Below are 19,931 nucleotides of genomic sequence, written 5' to 3'. Positions count from 1 at the left end.
TTTCTTTCTCTTATTTTTCCTCTTTTCTTTTAGACTCTTTTTGTTGCTCGTTCACTAGCTAAGCCGTGTACAACGCGGATTCGTTCACTGATCATCGTCGAACAAACGAAACCATCATGGTAACCATGGTACCATGTTATTTAGACTCGAATGGATGCAAACAGATATTCTATAGAGAACCAACCCTTTCACTGTGGCGGGCTTTGATAAAAAATCGTGAAGCGATTGCTAAGGTTACGATATTGCAATGATGAGACCGATAATATTCGAATAGCTTTTAACCATTTTGATAAGTTCTATTAATAATTTTTACTTTGGAGATGCTTAAAACACCAACAAAATAATGATCGCCGTTACATAAAATTAAGAAGAAAAAGATACAAGCTCACCTTTACACAGGAAATATTTATACATATTACAATTTTAATATTTAATCTCCTTCGTAGTGAAAGAGTTAAATAACCAGGAAATGCAATAAACGTGACATTCTGTCGTTCTCGTTAATGGATGAAACATTCGCGTGACTGTGATTACCCTTCGAATCCGATGGAAAATCGTAAACGATTTTTATTGATGTACACTTGGGTGCAATGTAGGCTTCTCGGTTTGTTTAAAAAGTATTGATGTAATTAGAGATATAAAAAATGAATATTTAAGGCAAAATGTAATATATATAATAATATTTGTATTGCGTGAAATTTAATATCAAAGGCTTGATATCCTTCTAGCAAAACTAAAAGATCTGATTAAATCAAATTAAAAAATTTCATTAATAGTAATTCTACTTTTAATAAACCTAATCTATTATTTCCACAATATTTTGTTATTTGTATTATTTATAATTTCAAGTATCTAATACGAATAACTGTAATTAGGAAAATTACAGAATTTCTAATAATACAAGTAACTAATTGCTATGGAAATTCAAGAGATAAATATGGTAGTTAATCTTAATAAATGAAGCCTAAGTTGCACGAGGTTGTATATTCATTTTTAAATGAAGCTGAATAGTTTGAATGAAAATTTCATTGAGAGCACAGTTTATCTTCCTGTATTCTCAGTTCTCTATCCTTTTTTCTGCTTATTTTTTAATTCATTGTCACTGTGACTGGGATTGAAACGAAAACGATCAAATTGCCGCCAGGCAACAAAAGAACGATCCAATTGTCGAATAACGAGCGCGGAGTTTTAATTCGGTGTGCATTTCTTCGTTCTCCCTTTTGTCTCCGCCATCTACCAGTTTTTACCCTCGTTATTTTTCACTTCTTCTGCACTTGGGGAACGATTCGTCCGGTTTTTTTTTTTTTTTTGTCGAACGGCAACTCGACTCTTGATTATTTGCACTTGAAATGCGTTCGCCAGTGTAAAGAATATCGATAAGCGGACCCCTTGGTCCGGAACTTTTCTCATTAATTGAAGCACACTGTGTTAAAGCAGCGCGAGACGAAGGGCGTGTAATAACTTTTGCTATATAGGGCAAAATTCAGAAAGCGGGCCGCTAGCCGAGCCGTAACATGATTTAAAGGTTCAATAAAGTAACCCACGCGGATTAATTCATTCTCAGACAATTTCCACCAGAATTATTTGCGGTTTCATCGAAATCACCCAAGGAATTGAAAGCATTTCGTTTCAATGTTATCAAAGGTTAAACGATCAAGTTGTTAGATAAAATCTGTTTGTGTGAAATGGAAAATTGTGATAGAATATTGTTTGCCTTCTATTTTTAAGTCGTATTATTCAATTTTATTAGGTCATTCAAAATATTAGTAGGATAAACTATACCAATTTTGATATTTCCAATATTAGTAAAAATTCATAGGTAGCGATATACGAGTATCCGAAGATTGGATCGGATCGGATCGGGTCGAGGCGGCTAATGATTGAATCGAGTCGGATCGGGTAATGAATGGGTCGAGACGGCCGGGATCCCGGTATTTTGTCCAGCACACTTTGTACGGGTACTCGTGATTTTGGGACTCAAATATCAACTCGGAACTCAAACTTATTTTATAATGCAGGTAATACGAAATTTTCGAATGACCTGATAGTATAGAATTTCCAAGTCTTGGAATAGTTTATGAAGTATGTCGAACACGTAGTAAAAGTATTTCTTCGTAAACGATACGACTCGACGTTTGGTCGATATTCTTCTAAATGAAAAACTAGTCCTAATGGCATGTGTAATTTTCCCAAGTTCTCGTTATTCGACCGATCGTTTTATTACAACCATTCTTAGATCACACGCAAGCACAAATGATCGAGGAAAATTGTATGGTATTCGTGAAATACGGTTAACAAAAGTGCATAGAGTACAGTACACTCGTTACTTTGTTACGTGAAATCAATACGAATGCCCAGTGCAACTATTTTAAGGTTTTTTATTGAAGTTTACGTTAGATAACACCAGCTGAATAAAAGCATGGTGACATGAAAAAGCTATAAATATAATCAACGAGTTAAAAAAATTTTATTGAAAATCGTTCCGGAGTAAACAATTAAAAATTAAATTAAATTTTTTTTCTGTCTTTGATTGCTTGTCAATCACTGCAAATGTCCTAATTTCAAAAATTTCATTTTGATAAATTACATAATTATTTAATTAGACGATCTATTTAATGCGAAATTTTCTACGTTAAAGTTTATGGTACTTTTTGGAAGAATGGTAACTTTTAGCTTAACAACTCGATGACTGTTACTTGTCCTTTCTTCCGCGCCATTTACATTGAGACTCTCATTAGCCCGGAAAATCTAAAACTGTGGAACTACAAAATTCTTTGTTTCAACCCTCTGTTTTAATTGCGTGCACTGTATTCTAACAGCAAATAAGAAAAGGTAGTATCTCTGTCAAATATCGTTAACAACTGGTACAAAGCTTTTGCAACAGCAAAAAGTACAGTAAATCACAAAAGTAGTTGCGTAAAGGAGTTCGTTAATTGGTGACTTTTTTAAATGAAAAGAAAGATATTTTCAAAAATAATTAACTCTGTAAAAATCATGACAAATTTTATCTTCATTTGAAAATTCGTTTTCTGACCAGTTAGTTATGAAACACTTTCCTGGCTGAGATACAATTTAAAGACACTTAGTAATAGACCTAAAAAAATCTCGTTCTTTTTCCGTCCGATGAACGCTGAAGTGGAAACGCTGTTTCTATTTTTGCACATAAAACTATATTTGCTTGATTGAAGAAACACTACTAACGTCTGTTTACGTGTCCTTAGTTTGTAACTCTTGAAATGTTTCAACAGCCTTTTTCCTTAATTGGATATATGTACTTTATCATTTGGAAATAAAAAAGATACTGTATGCTGTAGTAGTTACTGTATTCATATTCTATTAATTTGTGGAGTTAAATGATTTGAAAATAGAGAAAAACGAATTTTATTTCTATTATGTCACATTTTCCTTTCTATGAGAGTTATCCTCAAAATTGATGTAATTAGACAAGGGATAGAATGGGTTCGGCCCTCCAAAAATGTGGTGTAGACCACTTATTAATTAAAAATTTTAAAGTTGCACAATCTTAAAGTTCAAGAATGTCAAAATTCCAAAATGTCAGATTTCTAAAATCACAAAATTAGAAAATTTCAGATTCCTAAAATCATAAAATTACAAAATTTCAGGTTGTTAAAATTACGAAATTTTGAAGAAACCTGTTCACCTCAAAAAAAATTCTAGTTATGCCAATGGCTTCTCTTTTATTCTAATATCTTCAATAACGGAACAGTATTATAGAATGTGCCTTACAAATAACACTGAATTGCAGTTTATGGAGTAAGGTTGGTCAGAATCCCAAATAATGTATGTTTTGATAACATCTAAAAAATTGCCATAATGATACCCCCTCTATTATACAATGCTGCAGAGGGAAGCAAGGATAATTTTACAATGAAATCACGTGCCATCGAAGACCGGGAACGATAAGACTGCTACAAGGCAACAGTAGAAACGGCAGAATAGATCAGACTTTAACGTAATTTCTAAATCCGAACGGTACGAGGTCAGGGCTTCATTAAGCCCTATTCTTTTTATGTAACCGACTTTGACCATCGCTTGATGTCGCATGTCGATGCAGGCTAACATTTATTTCACTCTATCAAAAGTTATTCCTTTGATTCCACGCGTTCCGACGGTGTCTTCGAACTTACCGTTCCATAGATCACGAGACTAGGTACGATTAACGAGTTCTAGCTTAGTTGTAGATTACACTACGTTTCCTGGTGGAAGCTAATCTGATAGAAAGCGCGATAACCCAATAGAAGTAACGTTCTCTAAACAGATCTATCTGAACATCAACTTCCGTCGAAGATATACTCCCTTTATATTCTGTTTACGACAACTGTGAACATTACGATAAGTTAGGTTTATAGCGATTTGATTGACTCCATCATGAAATGTTTCACGTTCTACGGAAACTTGCTTGAAATCTTTTAGAGATCATCTTTGCGAATCAAATGTGCTTTATACATGTATTTGCGATTTATGAGATGAAGTTAATCTTTAGTTACCATGGTTTTGATATATAATCTAGCGAGAGAAAATTATTACCATAGAATGTAGAGCAATTATCTTGTTTGTATGTGAATTAGTAATCAAATACTACATCACTTGTTTGCACATTATTTTTGCTCTACCATGGTACTTAAGGGTTAATGATTGTCATCGTGTCGTAATGAATTTAACGATGTTTATCTCTACATTGGGAATCGTGAATATGTTAGAACCGTTTTATATGGCACGTAAGCACGCGTGCTTTTCATCAAAACGAAGAGCGTTTGTTACGCTTTGTACACATGGAGAGCGTCGCGACGCGGCTGGTAATTGAGATTTATTTAACACATTTACTACCACGATGGGAATGGATCTGTGTAATAGACATGTTATAATTGCAATTACTTCAAATTAAGCTTTCCACTTACTAATTTGTATAAATAATATAATTTTATCTTTTTCCTTAATTATTCGACAGTATTAAATTAAGGATCTCATACATTAGTCAATCCTTGAACAACGGACCATGGAGAGAGACACAAATTTAATTTAATTTTCTACTTTATGTTATTTTCATTTTCTAAATTGTACACTGCTTCTTTAAAAATTATTTTTCAAATATATGAAACTCTTTCGTTTAAAAATGAACGCATCTAACTTAAATGTTAATACTTTTATATTTGTAAGTTTCGATTACGATTCATCGAGACTTCGTTGTTCAAAGATTAATAAAAATATTTTTATCAATCAATTAATCAGTGATCAATGTTCGCATCTGCCCTATTCATATTGGAGTGTATTTGAAAGTATCATTTTTATTTTCTAAAATACTTATAGAAAAATTGAATCTACTTGCAAAGTTCTCCATTCCATTACTATTTAAAATAGTAAAAAATAGTCATTAAACTTAACAAATGCATAGAAACATATTTTTAATGATACTCCAAATTACTAATCCAATAAAATCACAAGAAACTGATAAAGTGCAACCGATTCTCGACGATTATGTATTTATTATTATTTCACATTTAGTAGAAAATTTATTCAACCTAAAAACCTCTCATATTCATGAAATTGAAAAGAAAAAATCAGGGAACGTTAAAACGAACAACAACAACAACAGGTTGACATGTTTCTCTCTCGTCGATCAACAATGCATCCGCCCGCTCAGTTCCGTCCGTTTGTTTTGCGGTCGAGGTTTTTTCCGGTGAAAAATCCAGCCACCAAACAACCAGTCTCGCCTGGTCCCGAATAAAATACAGAAGTTCCACTTTAATTCGGCGATGGTGGACGGCCTACGCGATGCTACATAATGTAACCCTCCATTCAGGATCGACTCGGTTGAATTATGAATGGCGGTCGATAGCTAGAGGGAGGACGCGTGTGCTGGCCATGCGAGTTTTACTTGGCCTGGGGTAAGGCCTACATGCCAAGAATCTGCATGAAAAAGAAAATAGTATTGACGGTGCAGAAAATAAAGACCGTCTCTTAGCTTCAACCTCAAATTTCTTTCAGCTTATGTACACCTATGAAATATGTACAGAGGTTAAACTGTCACAGCTAAGAAGAAATGATAATCGAACACAGCATGAATTTTTCAAGTAAATTATGATAGCCTTGTTATTTATGAATAAATTTCTGCTATTGTCTAATTTATTTCAAACTTTCATACTTTTATTCTCAAACGTAATGAAATAGGTGTCCATTCTCTGTGTTAAATCCCTTTTGGTTAAATTTAGATAAATTTATATTAGTACTAATTACAATATGCGAATTCGAAACATAGCTACCTATACCACCTGATAATAGTTTAATTTTTGGATATACAAAAATTAGAATATTATAAGAGTCATTAATTGTTTTTAAACAAATGTTTGCAAACAATTTTTATACGCTTGTTTCCATGTTTATGGACAGAAGTATGGATGGATTAGTCCGCATCCTTGAACATCACTTAAATATGATGTCAAGAAAGATAGGAAGGTCGATGTTGATACTACCCTTGTGTCGATACTGATATAATATTTAAGGGTGCTTTTTTAACCGTTCAAGTTACTTGTATTGCTAAATTTATAGTGTTTCTTTTGTTTTTTATTGAATAGTGACTTCTTTGATCGAGAAATTATGGATGGATCGTTAAAATATGGATGAAACGTCGGGGGTTGAAAAGAGTTTTTCTGGTCGTTGATTAAACTCATCGGTGATTCTTCTTTTTGTTTTTTATTGAGTGTTCCACACTCGAGATTCTCGATTGAATCGCGTTTCAAACGAGTGGAATATTTATAATCGCTTCCAATCAACGTTACACTTTTTGCGGACTTTAAGTTGGAAAAAGTTGATATCCAATATCATAACTTCTCCTTCAGCAAAATCTTTCATTTAAATTATCAGATTCAATAACAGTCGCAGTGATATTTTACTGGTAGGAAATTTTTCAAAATAAGATTTTCGCGCATTCTGCTTTCTACTACAGAGAAATAACAAAATTTTTGCAAATATAGCAAAAGAAAATATGCAAATATTCTCTCTGTACTCTGATAAAGAAAATTAGAACTCCCGAAAGAAAGTAAACGTAAATAAAAAATGTATTTACGAAGTTGTACCAAAAATATAAAATTCTTCTGTTCTGTTTTTCAATCGAATAATTTGAAAAGCCCTGTATTTATTACCCCATCAGTGTTAAACGTAATACGATACTCAGGGTAGGTACTTACTTTTCATCGTGGAAAGCAACACAAAGCCATGGCGCCGTGTTCCTTTTGTTCTCGTCACGAATCGAATAGTCACCTCTTCGACGCGCTTCTTCTGCTCGCCATTCATCCGTTCTACGAGGCACTCTCATTCTCTTCGCATCGGTCATTTCACCATTCGCATCGCCCCATTCTCTTTGCCACTTGAACGCCTCGTAATGCACCCTCGTTCCGCCACCTATAAATTAAACGAGATGTCAGCGGCTTTGCTTCTCTGCTTGCAGCAACATAGCTGTATCGATCCATCATCGAGATCCTCGAAGTTACGATCTCGTTATCGAAGGTACGTTCGCGTAAACATCTCCGGAAGAAAGTTTGACGTTGCTAGTGGAGGATTGACAGCCTCCGGCAGGACAGGTAATCGAGGAGAAGAAGAAGGAAGGGGTGGACCGGGTGCGAGCTACCAGCAGGGCCTAGCAGCTGGCTGTCAGAGGGTGTTTCAAGGGGGGTGACGGGTAACTGCACCTAAGGGCGGGTGGGGGGGATGCAGCTCGAAAGGGTGGCGGCATGGAGGAGCCCTCGCTGGAGGCTCTCATGCAGGCGGGCCTCATCTTCGTGGTCGGTGTTGCCATCATCCTCTCGAATCTCCTCATCATCGCCACCTATCTCAATTTCCGTGGTGAGTATATTAACGACCATATCAACGCGATGTATCAATTTCACAGTTATTTCAATTTAAGACGAATGTATTGAACTGAGCTTTGTTATGTAGGTACTGATATATGAACAAAGTTTGCAAATATTTTTAAATATCATAAAAAGTGAAAAATGACAAATAGGATATTTTAACGCTAGAAATTAAATTGAAAATAATGTAAAAAATTAAATAGATACTCGTAAATAAATCTCGTAAAAATGTATAATTTAAAGTAAGAAACTTGAAGCCAGTTATTTTGACTGATTTTGTAGTTCTAGTGTTAATTAAAGAGGATAAATTTGTAAACAGTTCGTGTTCATTTCGTTGTCATAAATCCATTTGAGTTTCCTGTCCCAGTAACTTTGCAAGAGGACTAGAAGAGTAATATTCAATGAAATACAACGGTTAAGTAGTCTCGATGTAAATACAAATTACTGTCTGCACCGCGTAGGTCCCTCCGAGGTGATAAACTACTATTTGCTGTCTCTCGCGTCGGCGGACCTTCTTTGTGGTCTGCTGGTGGTTCCACTGTCGGTGTATCCGGCTCTAGTACGAAGATGGGTCTATGGGGACATCGTGTGTCGTCTCGTCGGTTACTTGGAGGTTACCCTTTGGGCGGTATCTGTTTACACCTTCATGTGGATCTCTGTGGATCGCTATTTGGCCATCAGGTATATTTAAAATTACGATTAGATTTATTTACTTAACAATCACGTTTCCTTATTTCTTCGTACGATTAATTTGAAAATTAATTTGAAAAATGCAATTTGCATTGCTTTTTTATTCAACAGAAAACCATTGCGATACGAGACCGTGCAAACGAAAACCCGATGCCAATGTTGGATGGTGTTTACGTGGATCAGCGTGGCGATGATGTGCTGCCCGCCCTTGCTAGGTTTCCAAAAGCCGATCTTCGATCGCGAGGCGTTCATCTGCATGCTCGATTGGGGCAACATGGCCGCGTACACCATCACGCTGTCGATCCTCGTGCTAGGCCCATCGGTCATCACAATCATCTATACCTACAGCTACATCTTCACGATGATGAGACGTCTGCGATCCGGCGTACTGATTCACGACAAGGAGTACGCGACCGCGTTATCGGAGAACTTGAGCAATCCGAGTCACATCATGTCCTTTGTCCTAGTGATGACTTTCTGGATGTCCTGGGCGCCGTATGCCGGTCTACGGATATACGCTGTCGTTAACGGACCACCTCAGGTAATTCCGATTTTTCCAAAAGCTTTTTCAACCGGTTATTAACGTAATTATTATTGAAAAGTACAGGTACCGTTTCTGCACTTTGCGGTGGTGTGGTTAGGGATAACGAACAGTTTTTGGAAAGCGGTGGTCCTGGGAACCCTGAGCCCCCAATTTCGTCTGGCAGCCCGTGTCCTATGTCTGACGCTGTGCTGCCGGCACAGACGACTTCCGCCGGAGCTGCTCGGCCTCGACGATGACGATTAAAAAGCCAAAACGCCTACGAGAAGAAGACGGAGACGATTTTCTTTGCGCGCGACCCCTTCTATACGCGCCTCATTCCTAGAGCATCGCTTTTCGTATCCTCGGTTCGAGGTCGTTCTCGCATCCGCCGCCACCCTTCCTCTCGGAGTCTTCTTCGAGGACCGGGACCGAGACTGAGATTCTTAATTCCGAAAGGCGCTACGACGAGCACCGGCGAGGAACGGTGAGAATTTTTGAAGGGAAACGAATAAATGAAAGAAAACGTAGCGCCGTACGAATTGACTCAGAAGATTATCCTTTTCCGACTAGTCGCCGTTTTACGCGATGAATAAAGGTGTTTCTTTTTCTGATTTTTTTTTTTTTTTTTTTTCAAAAAGCGACGGGAGACGAATTCCTAGCCGAGCGAGACCGATCGGCCGAGTACAATAAAAGTATTCTCCTAAATCAACGAGCAATCGAACGCCACGATAATAAACCGAAACTTCGAAGACTAAGATTTTTGCGAAGATCATCCTCGATTCTACTTCCAGGCGAGTTCGAGCGTGTGTATTATCTCGCGACCTGTCGCGCGTAATCAACAAAGCTTGGACAAAACCAGGAGAGGAAGAACGAAGATTAAAAAAGACATACACATAGATAATGACGTACCTGATCGAGGCACGTCGTCCGCTTCTTTAAACGTATTCGAATCACCTAAACGCGTAAGTGTAAGAGCATTCCTTTTTCTATACGATTTCAATTTAACTATAGTCGATTATTATCTTACACGTGTCTACCGCAGTCTATTATTATCAAACGCGTACGAAATGTGAACGGACGAAATAAGAGAGAATCGAAGCTCAGTCTTGAAAGCGATCGAAGAAAGTAAACGATTCTCGCGATGAGAATAAGGTGAATCGAAAAATCGGAATCATGACAAAGCTCTGTATTTTTCATTTCTTCTTCTTATTCTTCTCCTTTTTTTTTGCTTTTTCCTCTTCGTCAAATAATACTGAACGCTCTCGAGGATCTCACTGAAACCATAGGGATGGTTCCTAGGTGGTTCATCTCTGTCTCCTCAATTTTACGAGAGCGTACACGAAACTAATCGTTGCCTATATAATATCTACGTGGTAAGATCACGCTCAAATAAGTATCGTAGCGAGTCGCGTACGGAAACGAGCGGTTCATTGTACAATAGCTCGGTTCCGGTACGAACAGAGGGTTTCGTTCTAGCAATCGAACGAGAAGGAAAGCTGACACCTGAGCTTGAAACACAAAACAACACAAGAGAACACTAGGTCAATTAACGGAGATGCCTCTACGAGATGCGACGCCGCGTCGATCTGCGCGCCCGTAGATCGCCCATGCGAACGATCATGGATAAGGGGATCCGATCGCGATCGTTCTACGCTTTTTTTAACGCGCTTCCTTCTCTATGCCGACGCGATCGATCCCTTCTCCTCTCTCTTTCTCTTTCGCTTCTCTTTAAATAAATAAAGTTTTCATTCGAAAGAAATTTGAATTCAGAAACGTGTTTTTCTTATGCTTGAAAGTTGAAAAGTAGCATTTTAAATCTCATAAATGATAATATATAAAAAGAAAAACAATGATACCAGATTTTATCCCAACTTTTCTTCAGAACGATTTCTTAAACTTTCAACAATATCGAGCCACGATATTGTATCTTAAAAAAGAGCCAACAAAAGCGGTGGCTCGGTGAATCGATCGGAAGTCCAACAAAGAAACGAAATCATAATAAAAGTAACTTCGTGAACGTTTAATCGATGCCGCTGGTATTTCATAAATTTCGATGAAACTCGCGGTGAAAAAAATTTAATTTAAAATTCGCTCCAACTTCTTATTCAAACGAAGTTCAGTCGACAAGAAACACAGCGGGGAAAAAAGTTGGCGAAAACCGTTTCCCGTGGGAGGAGAGAAAGCAGAGCTATAAATAAAACGCTTGGTACGTTTATAACCAGCCATTCTATAGAGTATAGAGAAACGAACTGTTCGCGTAGCGCAGTTACGAGTACTGCGTACAGATCTGCAGCTTTTATGTAACTCGCTCGGAGTCGGCTTATTTTAATGGTCACGTTTCTATGGCGTGAATATTTGTACAGTTGTTGTACAGCATCGAGAAAAACAGGCTCCCCGAGGGAAAATGGTGATATTTTAATGGTGACGTTTTTGTGGCGTGAATATTTGTACAGTTGTTGTACAGTATCGAGGAAAAGAGACTTCCCGAGAGAAAATAGCGATATAGGGGAAGCAAGAATTCCCAAAACCCTAATTTTGACGATATTAATATTAAAAGAGACACTCTGTATATGGGACCTCCTCCTTTACGTCATTTTCCTCGGGACCAGTGGTGGGAACGAATAGGAGAAGTCTACGAGGAGAACCCGGTAACCCGTGGGTGCCTTTGAGGAAGGGGACATCGCCATTTTCCCTGAAAAAGCGTACCATGCTCGATGCTGTTCACTGTACATAATGTTTCATAATCGCTGCACTGAAAAACGATCGCTGAAAAACTATGTACGATCACTGTTGTTGCATAATGAATAACGCTTTTAGTTTTCAAGCGATACCTTGATAAAAATTTTATGCCTTCTTAGTTATTACTCATATTTATAAGGTCAATGGAAAGGAAGGAAAGAGAAAGAGGGAGAAGGAAAAGCATGGGAAAAATTGTTCCCGCTACGCTGGAAAGCGACGCTCACGCGAACACGTGGGCATATCCTGAGATTTCTTTCTTGGATGGTGAACGTTAAACCCTTTAAAGAGAAATCCATACGCAAAATCGGTGTCTAGAAACTCTCAGCTTCTACTCTATTTTTTACTCTAGACTTCGTGTTTTACTAAACTGTAAGGCTCTTCTGATAAATACAATTCGTATGTGGTCGAATCCCGCGTGTGCGGGTGGGATTACCAATTAGATGCGCGACGCTAATTAATCGTGCCATTTTGATATACCATGGTGTATAAGTTAAAGGTGTCAAAGTGCCCGGAGGTGCTCTGCTGACGCGTCGAACGTTCTCTCGATATTCTCTCAAACGCAATCAGACGAGAATCAAACAATCAATGAGGAATCAATCAAACAGTAACTCGAGGAACGATTATCTTCTGAAAGCTGAGTGCGTTTGAAATAACGTGGGAACGGTTCGACGATGTTCTCTGATGTTACGATGTCTTAATTATATAGAACTGAATCAAAGAGAACTTTTGACTATGTTATAGTTTAAAATCGTTAGCTATGTAAAAGAAGAAAAACCAAAAAAAAAAACCAAAAAAAAACCAAAAATAAAGCACCCCGGCTAAAAAAAAATGAGACGCAAAGAAGCTATTCGGATTTCTACGTTGAACCGACCGCTTCGTGTTCGACGATTGTTCGACAAAGTTTAATGATTGTTGCCACGTGTACCGCGTTAATTGTTTACCACGGTGGAGCAGCATTGTCATGTGAGTTATTTATCAGTTCGACGAGTCACGGTATCGTTATTTTGCTGTTCCGAAAAACATCGATGAATTGTTTATTCCACCGAGAAATCAACGTAACGAATCGTCAACAGCCCGCGACAACGAACATTTTTCTAATCGAACCTGCTTCGATGTCTCGACGAATTTATACTCGAAACGATCCCTCACTCACTGATTTAATCAATAAGAAATGTATCCACGTGTGAATGTAATATGCAGGTATATTGAATCTGGAGGAAGAATGGATACGTGGTTATTTATGGATCATTTTTTATTTGGGACACTGTTACTTGATTTTGTTAAGGATTATTATTATTTTATGCACTATGTTGGAATGTTAGAATGTTTAATTTAAACTGTGGCTGTTCAGGTATTTATTAACACTAAAACAACCGGTGCTGGATGCATATTAGATTCAATGATTTAAATAAGAAACACTTTAATACCCATTTTTTTTCATTATTGAGTGCCGTTCAATTATCACAATTAATGGCGTAACTAGGTATGAGCCAGGGTGAGCCTTATCAGCCAAAAATGTGAACAGGCCCGCTCACTAATCTACAATTATAAGATTTTAAGATTCCAGGGTTCCAATATTTCAACATACAAAACTGGAAATCCAGAAGTTTAAAATTTCAGATTTTCAAATTTCCGAAATTTGACAACTTTAAATATACAAAATTCCCGAATTAAAAAATTGTTTAATCACCTGGCCTATCTCAGAAATAAATCCTACTTACATCAATGGGTGTACAATTTCAATTCAATGTAAAGTAGATTTAAGCATTTTATCAGTATAGTGTTAAGAAATAACAAAACCCTCAGAAAATTATATCACTTTCTATCTAAAATAGCACAATAATTATGAAAGCAAAAATATCTGTGATCATTTGAAATCCATTTTTTCTCCAATTCTAATGTAACCACATTTTTGTCTGTGTTACACAACCGAAGACAAACAGCTGCGACAAAATCAACCCTTTAAAAGTAAACGATTCAAGAATTTCATTTATGAAAGACATAGACAGGGTACCGTCACCCGTCGCATTGTTAATAATTCCAATAAAATTGATTAAAAAAAAAAGAACAAACAAACAACAGAGCTCTGGTATCTTCTTCTTTCCCGGAATTTTCATTTTTTTTTTCCTCATTTTATTTCGCGGAATTTTCTGTTCGTCTTCCTCGTAAAGCGACGGGCAAATATTTTTAGCCGAGATCGATCATGACGCTTAAAGAAAAAAAAAGCCGCTGATTTTATCCTGAACGTCTTTTTCACGTGTATGTGTGTATACGTTAGATCGCGTGTGATGCGGTTCTTTCGTCCAGGTCCGTTGTTAAAAGCTCTAAGCTTCTATTACGATACGTTTCGGGTGCACGCTGACCCCGATCATCAAAAAGTGATTATATGCAGAAGTGGACTGACTAGCTATCGAATATTTAGGAAAATTCCTGGTAGGCCGATAGAAATTTGGAGTCTAATTAATTATAATTAGGACCCGTGGTGTCACTAATCTCCCAAAAAATTTCAGTCACAGTTCGCCCCTGGTCGTATGGGTCATAGATGACTCCACGGTAATTTTCAAAAAGCCTCAAAAAACATTGAATGAGATTTTTTTACCGTTCACCTTTTGCTTTACGATTAAATGTAACTCTTAAATGTGGTTCGATAGCACCGAAACTACTGAAAATTTATTCTTAAAAGATTTTATTTATTATTTTGTCATATTTATTACCCATAATTTCAAGTACCACGTAAAAGTATTTTTAATCGCATAAGCGTATGAATTCTTATGAAAATTCAAGTGTCACCCACATATGGGTGACGTGGCAGTGAACGTGTTACACATTCAACAACTCTCGAAAGGGAAACTATTTATCAATGAAACACCCGTCGAAATACCAGTTTTCCGGTGATCTATCAAGCTAAGCGTGCCGCCCACGTCAGCGTGAACCCACCAAAACGAGCAATATTAAATTCCTCAACGATAACGAGATTCTAAATACTTTAAAATCGCTCAAGGGGAAAGAAGAAAGAGGAACAGAGCGAAGGAGGTGAGGGAGGAGATGAAAAGCGTGTGAAGCACACTGAGGGGAAGAAAAAAGGTTAACTGGTAACTGTATTAACCCTTGAACGGCGACGCCGGGTCAATCTTGACCCAGACCTATGAAAAATATCCAATAGTATTTCGACTAAAATTAGAATGGAATAAAAAAAATATATATAAAATTCAATTTTAATTATCATTCTATTAGCTTCTCGTCGTCCAAGGGTTAAAAAAGAAAGATTGTTTCCTCTTTTTACTATTTTCTCTTTTCCTTGTATAAAAGTAATAATAAAGGATTGTATCAGAGGTAAGAGAAAATGGAAGCACGAAGCTGGTCCATGGCAGATTTCCGAGTGGCCTCCATTATTAATGATTAATTACATTTTTGTACCTAGCCGCTAGTTTTGTACTAGTTTTGTAACGTACCTCACCACCGGACGTGCTGTTATTGCATATTTTAAGTGGTTATTAAAATGGAAGATTGATCGATCACTCAAGGATGCCCGGTGTCATGATGTGGTTGTACAATCGATGATCGTCGCGACGTTAAACCGCGACTTGTGTGGTAAATGCGAGCGAAACCTCGGGAATATTTCATTCTTATACGAAACTTTTGACAAAAAGTTAAATACTTTTCAGGTAAAAGTAGGCACGGTCAGTACAACTTTTCTTCTAGTTCCGTGGACTGATTTTCTCGTTGTAAAATATAAAGGAAGTTATTGCGTTGGATGAAGTGTTGTCCGAGTCAAAATTTAAATTATAATTTGAACTTGTCAATTGTAAATAAGGTGCTAAAAATTAAAAGTTACAGTATAAAATGGAAGTTTGAGAAAAAGTTGGTCATTTCATAAATAATAGTGTCCCTATTTTGAGAATTATTAAAATTAGGAAAATTAAATAAATGAAATTAAACATTTTCGTCCGCGTTTTCGGTCATGGTTACCACACACACACAGTGAGCACTGTACGAAATGCAGTGAAGGAGCAAAAGTGCATTAAGCAATCATTTCAGCTACTCAAATGAAGCATGTAAAAGAAATGGATCTTTACTCGTGAATATATGTATATTGAATAAAAATATGCGAGAACCCGAAAATATCGGGTACCCGATATTCGGATCGGGTTGGGAATTGTTTCCGGACGAATTTTGTTGAACATGACCGTGAATTGGTAGCGTTCCGGCGAATTAGCACTCCGGGTATCGGGTACCCGAAATTTTCGAATCCTCGCGTATCGATACTTTCGAGAACTCGACCATATCCGATTTTACCCGATGCGACCCGACCCGAGATTAACAATTCCGACCCTACCCGATCCGACCCGATATTTCCGAGTACTAGCACACCTCTAATATCGAATACTGGAATAATCGATATATATAACTTGAAAGAAACGTAACCGTTTAATTTTTCAGTATACAAATTTACGATTAAGATGTTTCATTTGATCGCTGAAACGCGCAAGCAATCAAAAAGACGAATTAAATCATAAGAACGATCATTGTAGGGATGCAAGCATGTGTTGCAGCAACGAATTACAATCTTGTCATCTTGTTCGTGTTGCTTACACTCGAATAAATGTTCCACGCTTTCTTTACAAAATAGCGTTTTGCATGTTGCGCGAAGAAGCATATACCGTAACCGTGTGCTTTCATCCTGAAATCGTGACGAGTTTACAATCAAGTGAAGAGAAACTCGAATCACGATAGACTATGAAGCAATTCTGGCTGTTCAAGAGCAATGACGGGTGTACTAGATACGTCGTGATATGACTTTGACGATAACGGTACAATATTAACGATTATTGTCCTAGAGCATAGAATAGTAAGATGATATTCCAATAATAAACGGCAAGACCGTAGATGCCACAAATTTCACTCGATATACAATTTGGTAAATTTTTATTAACCCATTCCTCCTTTATTTCAATTTTTTTAACTTTAAAAATATTTTAGACTATATTCTCATACTTTATTTTATTAATTAATAGAACGTTTGTATTCATTTTAGAAGAAACTAAAATTTAATTGTTCTTCTTTTCACAACATCACTGTAAAAGAGAACAATTGATAATTCAATTAGAATTTTAATAAATAGTCTGTATTCCATTGATTGAGAAAATTGTGTTCCAACTAAGAATCACGTTTTAAGCTACACGTTTTTGGTATTAAGCTTTTAATACAGCCCATTGTATCGCACCACCCAACTACCAAAATGAATGACAGTAGAGTTTTACTCCCCCAACTCCCGAAAACTCTCAGCTTTTCCTTAGTCCTTGTGCACTCAACTGAAAAACCTTATTCAAAGTCAACTCCCTGACCAAGAACAAAAACCTTCTCTTCTATAGAAACTCATTCATCCCTGTCGAACGTTTCCTCATGAATTGAAGTTTAACACGTCGACTGGGTGGCACATAAATATTCACACAATTTTGTCAACCATTTTATAAAGAATCTTCTTATCAAGCGTATATAATTAAAAAAAAAATAAAAAAATAAATATCCTTAAAAGAAAATAAAAATAAACTTTCCATCCATAATGCATTTCATGTAATAATTTTTTATATATCTTGATGTACCATAAATGCATATGAATTCTCAGACTACTTATCGCCACAAATGTTCTAGATCTCAGAACGAGATGCTCGAGCAATACCGTGTGATTCTGGTAGCGTTAAATAAAAATCATTTCTCGCTGACCTGGTCAGTGATCGCGCGCACGTTCATGACCCCCTTTTCCCCAGACATTGGCCAGGAAATGTAGGTCGCACGACGAACGAGCGTTCGCTTACGTGTTGTTACATAAATGCGCCTTAACCCTTCGTCTTCGAAGGAAGGCGCGCCGTAAATACGGCCGTAGTCTCGAGTGTGTCCGACCTGACACGGACTGGTACTACTTGCACGGCGCACCAGCCCAGCCATTAGTCAATACGGCCGACATTAGTCAATACACGCGGCTGGTCCGCCTTGCAGCCACCGATGGAATAGGGTCGAAAACCCCTTCTCCATCTCTAACAGCTTCCTGGAAACGTAGAACGATACTTGCTGGCAAACTTTTGAATTCTTGCCAGCCTCCTTCATTGTTCTCATGGCCGGCTAATCGATACCATTTTATTGCCGGCGTGTGCAAATCTTTGCTTGTCGTACACTTCCTTTTTCGGTGTATCATAAAAATATTCTTATTACCACTGTACTATTTTTAGCCTTATGGGTCAGGAGATGCGGTGGAATGATTGAGGAGCGCGAGGCAGTTAACTGAACGCTTGGGGTGTGAGAGGACTTAAGAATTTCAGGTTCGGTTGGGATGAATTTTTCTTGGGATAACCTCGGATTTTCAGAAGTCCTCTAGCACAGGTCTTTCCAAAATGTACTTTGCGACCTCGTATAGTGTAGCGTAATTAAATTTAAGTGTCTCAGAAATTTTAGCAAAACTAAAAAATTCCTGGACCTGCAACGACTGAAAATTAATTCAAAACCAGTCTACTAACACTTCTAATTTATATATCTCGTTACCTAGGGTCGTGAAGATATTTGCTCGGGCAAAAAGGGTCGCTAAGTGAAAAAGTTTGAGAAGTCCTGCTCTAGCAGACCCGGAATGAAACGCTTAGAATCCCAAATTCTAAATTTTCTGTTTAGAAGTAAGAAATTCTTGACCAAATAAGATCTACTGTTATAACCACGTACAACTAACTACCTCTGTACAAATCAATTAGTACCTTTAACTCGCTCCTGATTAGCCATCGGTCGATGCACAAGGGTAACTTTTTGACTCGTTGCCAGACCAATCACAACCACGGTACATTTGTTTCCAGTCCTCCTTTCCTTATCACGATAATGGCTCCTCGCTCGATAAGACTATTCATCATAAATTCACCCCTCATTTAGAATCTCTTGATTGTTCCTGGAGAAAATTTCTCTTCTATCGTGTCATCGATCAACGTTCTAAATTTATTCTTTCTCTCTTAATATTTACCTCTTAATGTTAAGCTAAATGACGTAAGAGGGGGGTAGAATAAGAGAGACAAGGAACGATTGTTAGCTAAGAGACTGGGTAACAGAGTTAATGTCGCATTACGGCGTATACTGCACAACGACGAGGGTTGTTCGAGGGTGTACCGGAAAGGATAATTGAAGAAAATTAGTCAAGATGACGGAGACCACGGAGGAAGCTAAAGTAAGCTAAAATAGAAATCTTGAATTTAATTGATCGTCTCTCTTAGCTGTTATAATTAAACGATTAGCGCGATGCATCGTCCCGATAACGAGCCAAGTTGTTACTAAGGAGATCGTAGATAATGAACGTTCCCTTTGCACGAACCATGAACGAATTCATGTGTGTTCTTCACGATAGCTACCCTTAGATTTCTACTAGATAACAATCACAATGCTTCGTTTGAATTTTACACGATTTAACACGTAATTTTTGATCTTTATCAAAATCTTTAAAGGCGAGTTGCTGATTCATGTATACTGAAGCGTTTGCTTGTATCACTTTCGTACTGCAAACGAACTTTGTGTCGTTGTAAATAAATGGATTCAAGAAATATTTAACTCTTTGCGCTATGAGGTCACCTCTGGCGTGACAAAACTATTTTTGCCTAGAACTTTTAAGTCACCTTAGACGTGACACTTCGTATGGTCAATAAAAATTAAATTAAAGTTGGTTGAGAACAAATTAAGAAAACAATTATAATGCAAAAGGTTAAGCACAAAAACATTATTTAGAGACCTTCGAAGTGGAGATATAGGATACTCTACATTCTACAGTATTCTTGGTTCTCGTGCTTTGAATACGTTTGATTCGTTGCATGTCTGTTGAGTGATAGTCTTTCAATACGAGTCAAATTTATCATTGACACGATCGATCAGATGTACTGTAATATTGGTTTCGATAATTAAATATGGTTGAAATTTGGAAATGGATTTTCGTTTGATGAATTTATGATTGTTCTTCTCCAGCGAAAGATGTTGATAAGCAATTAACTCAAAATGAACTCAAGAATGAAGCCATCAATGTGAAAGCCAGAGGATATAATTATATAAAATATAATTTTTTGAATCTTCGTCTCAACTATTGTACTACAGAA

The 19,931-nt window shown here is 37.2% G+C and overlaps 1 protein-coding gene across 1 annotated transcript; it reads left to right on the top strand.

Annotated features, from left to right (window-relative positions):
- Window positions 1–7,732: 7,732 nt before the first annotated feature.
- Window positions 7,733–13,282, top strand: LOC114879472 (G-protein coupled receptor 52). The gene is made up of 4 exons (XM_029194418.2): window positions 7,733–7,860; window positions 8,330–8,549; window positions 8,670–9,099; window positions 9,166–13,282. The coding sequence occupies exons 1-4, from the start codon at window positions 7,749–7,751 to the stop codon at window positions 9,343–9,345; spliced, it is 942 nt and encodes a 313-aa protein (XP_029050251.1). The 5' UTR covers window positions 7,733–7,748; the 3' UTR covers window positions 9,346–13,282.
- Window positions 13,283–19,931: the final 6,649 nt, after the last annotated feature.

This window comes from Osmia bicornis, chromosome 4 (genome assembly GCF_907164935.1).
Source record: "Osmia bicornis bicornis chromosome 4, iOsmBic2.1, whole genome shotgun sequence".
NCBI classification, from domain to species: domain Eukaryota; kingdom Metazoa; phylum Arthropoda; class Insecta; order Hymenoptera; family Megachilidae; genus Osmia; species Osmia bicornis.
This window is presented reverse-complemented; position numbering and strand designations above follow the sequence as displayed.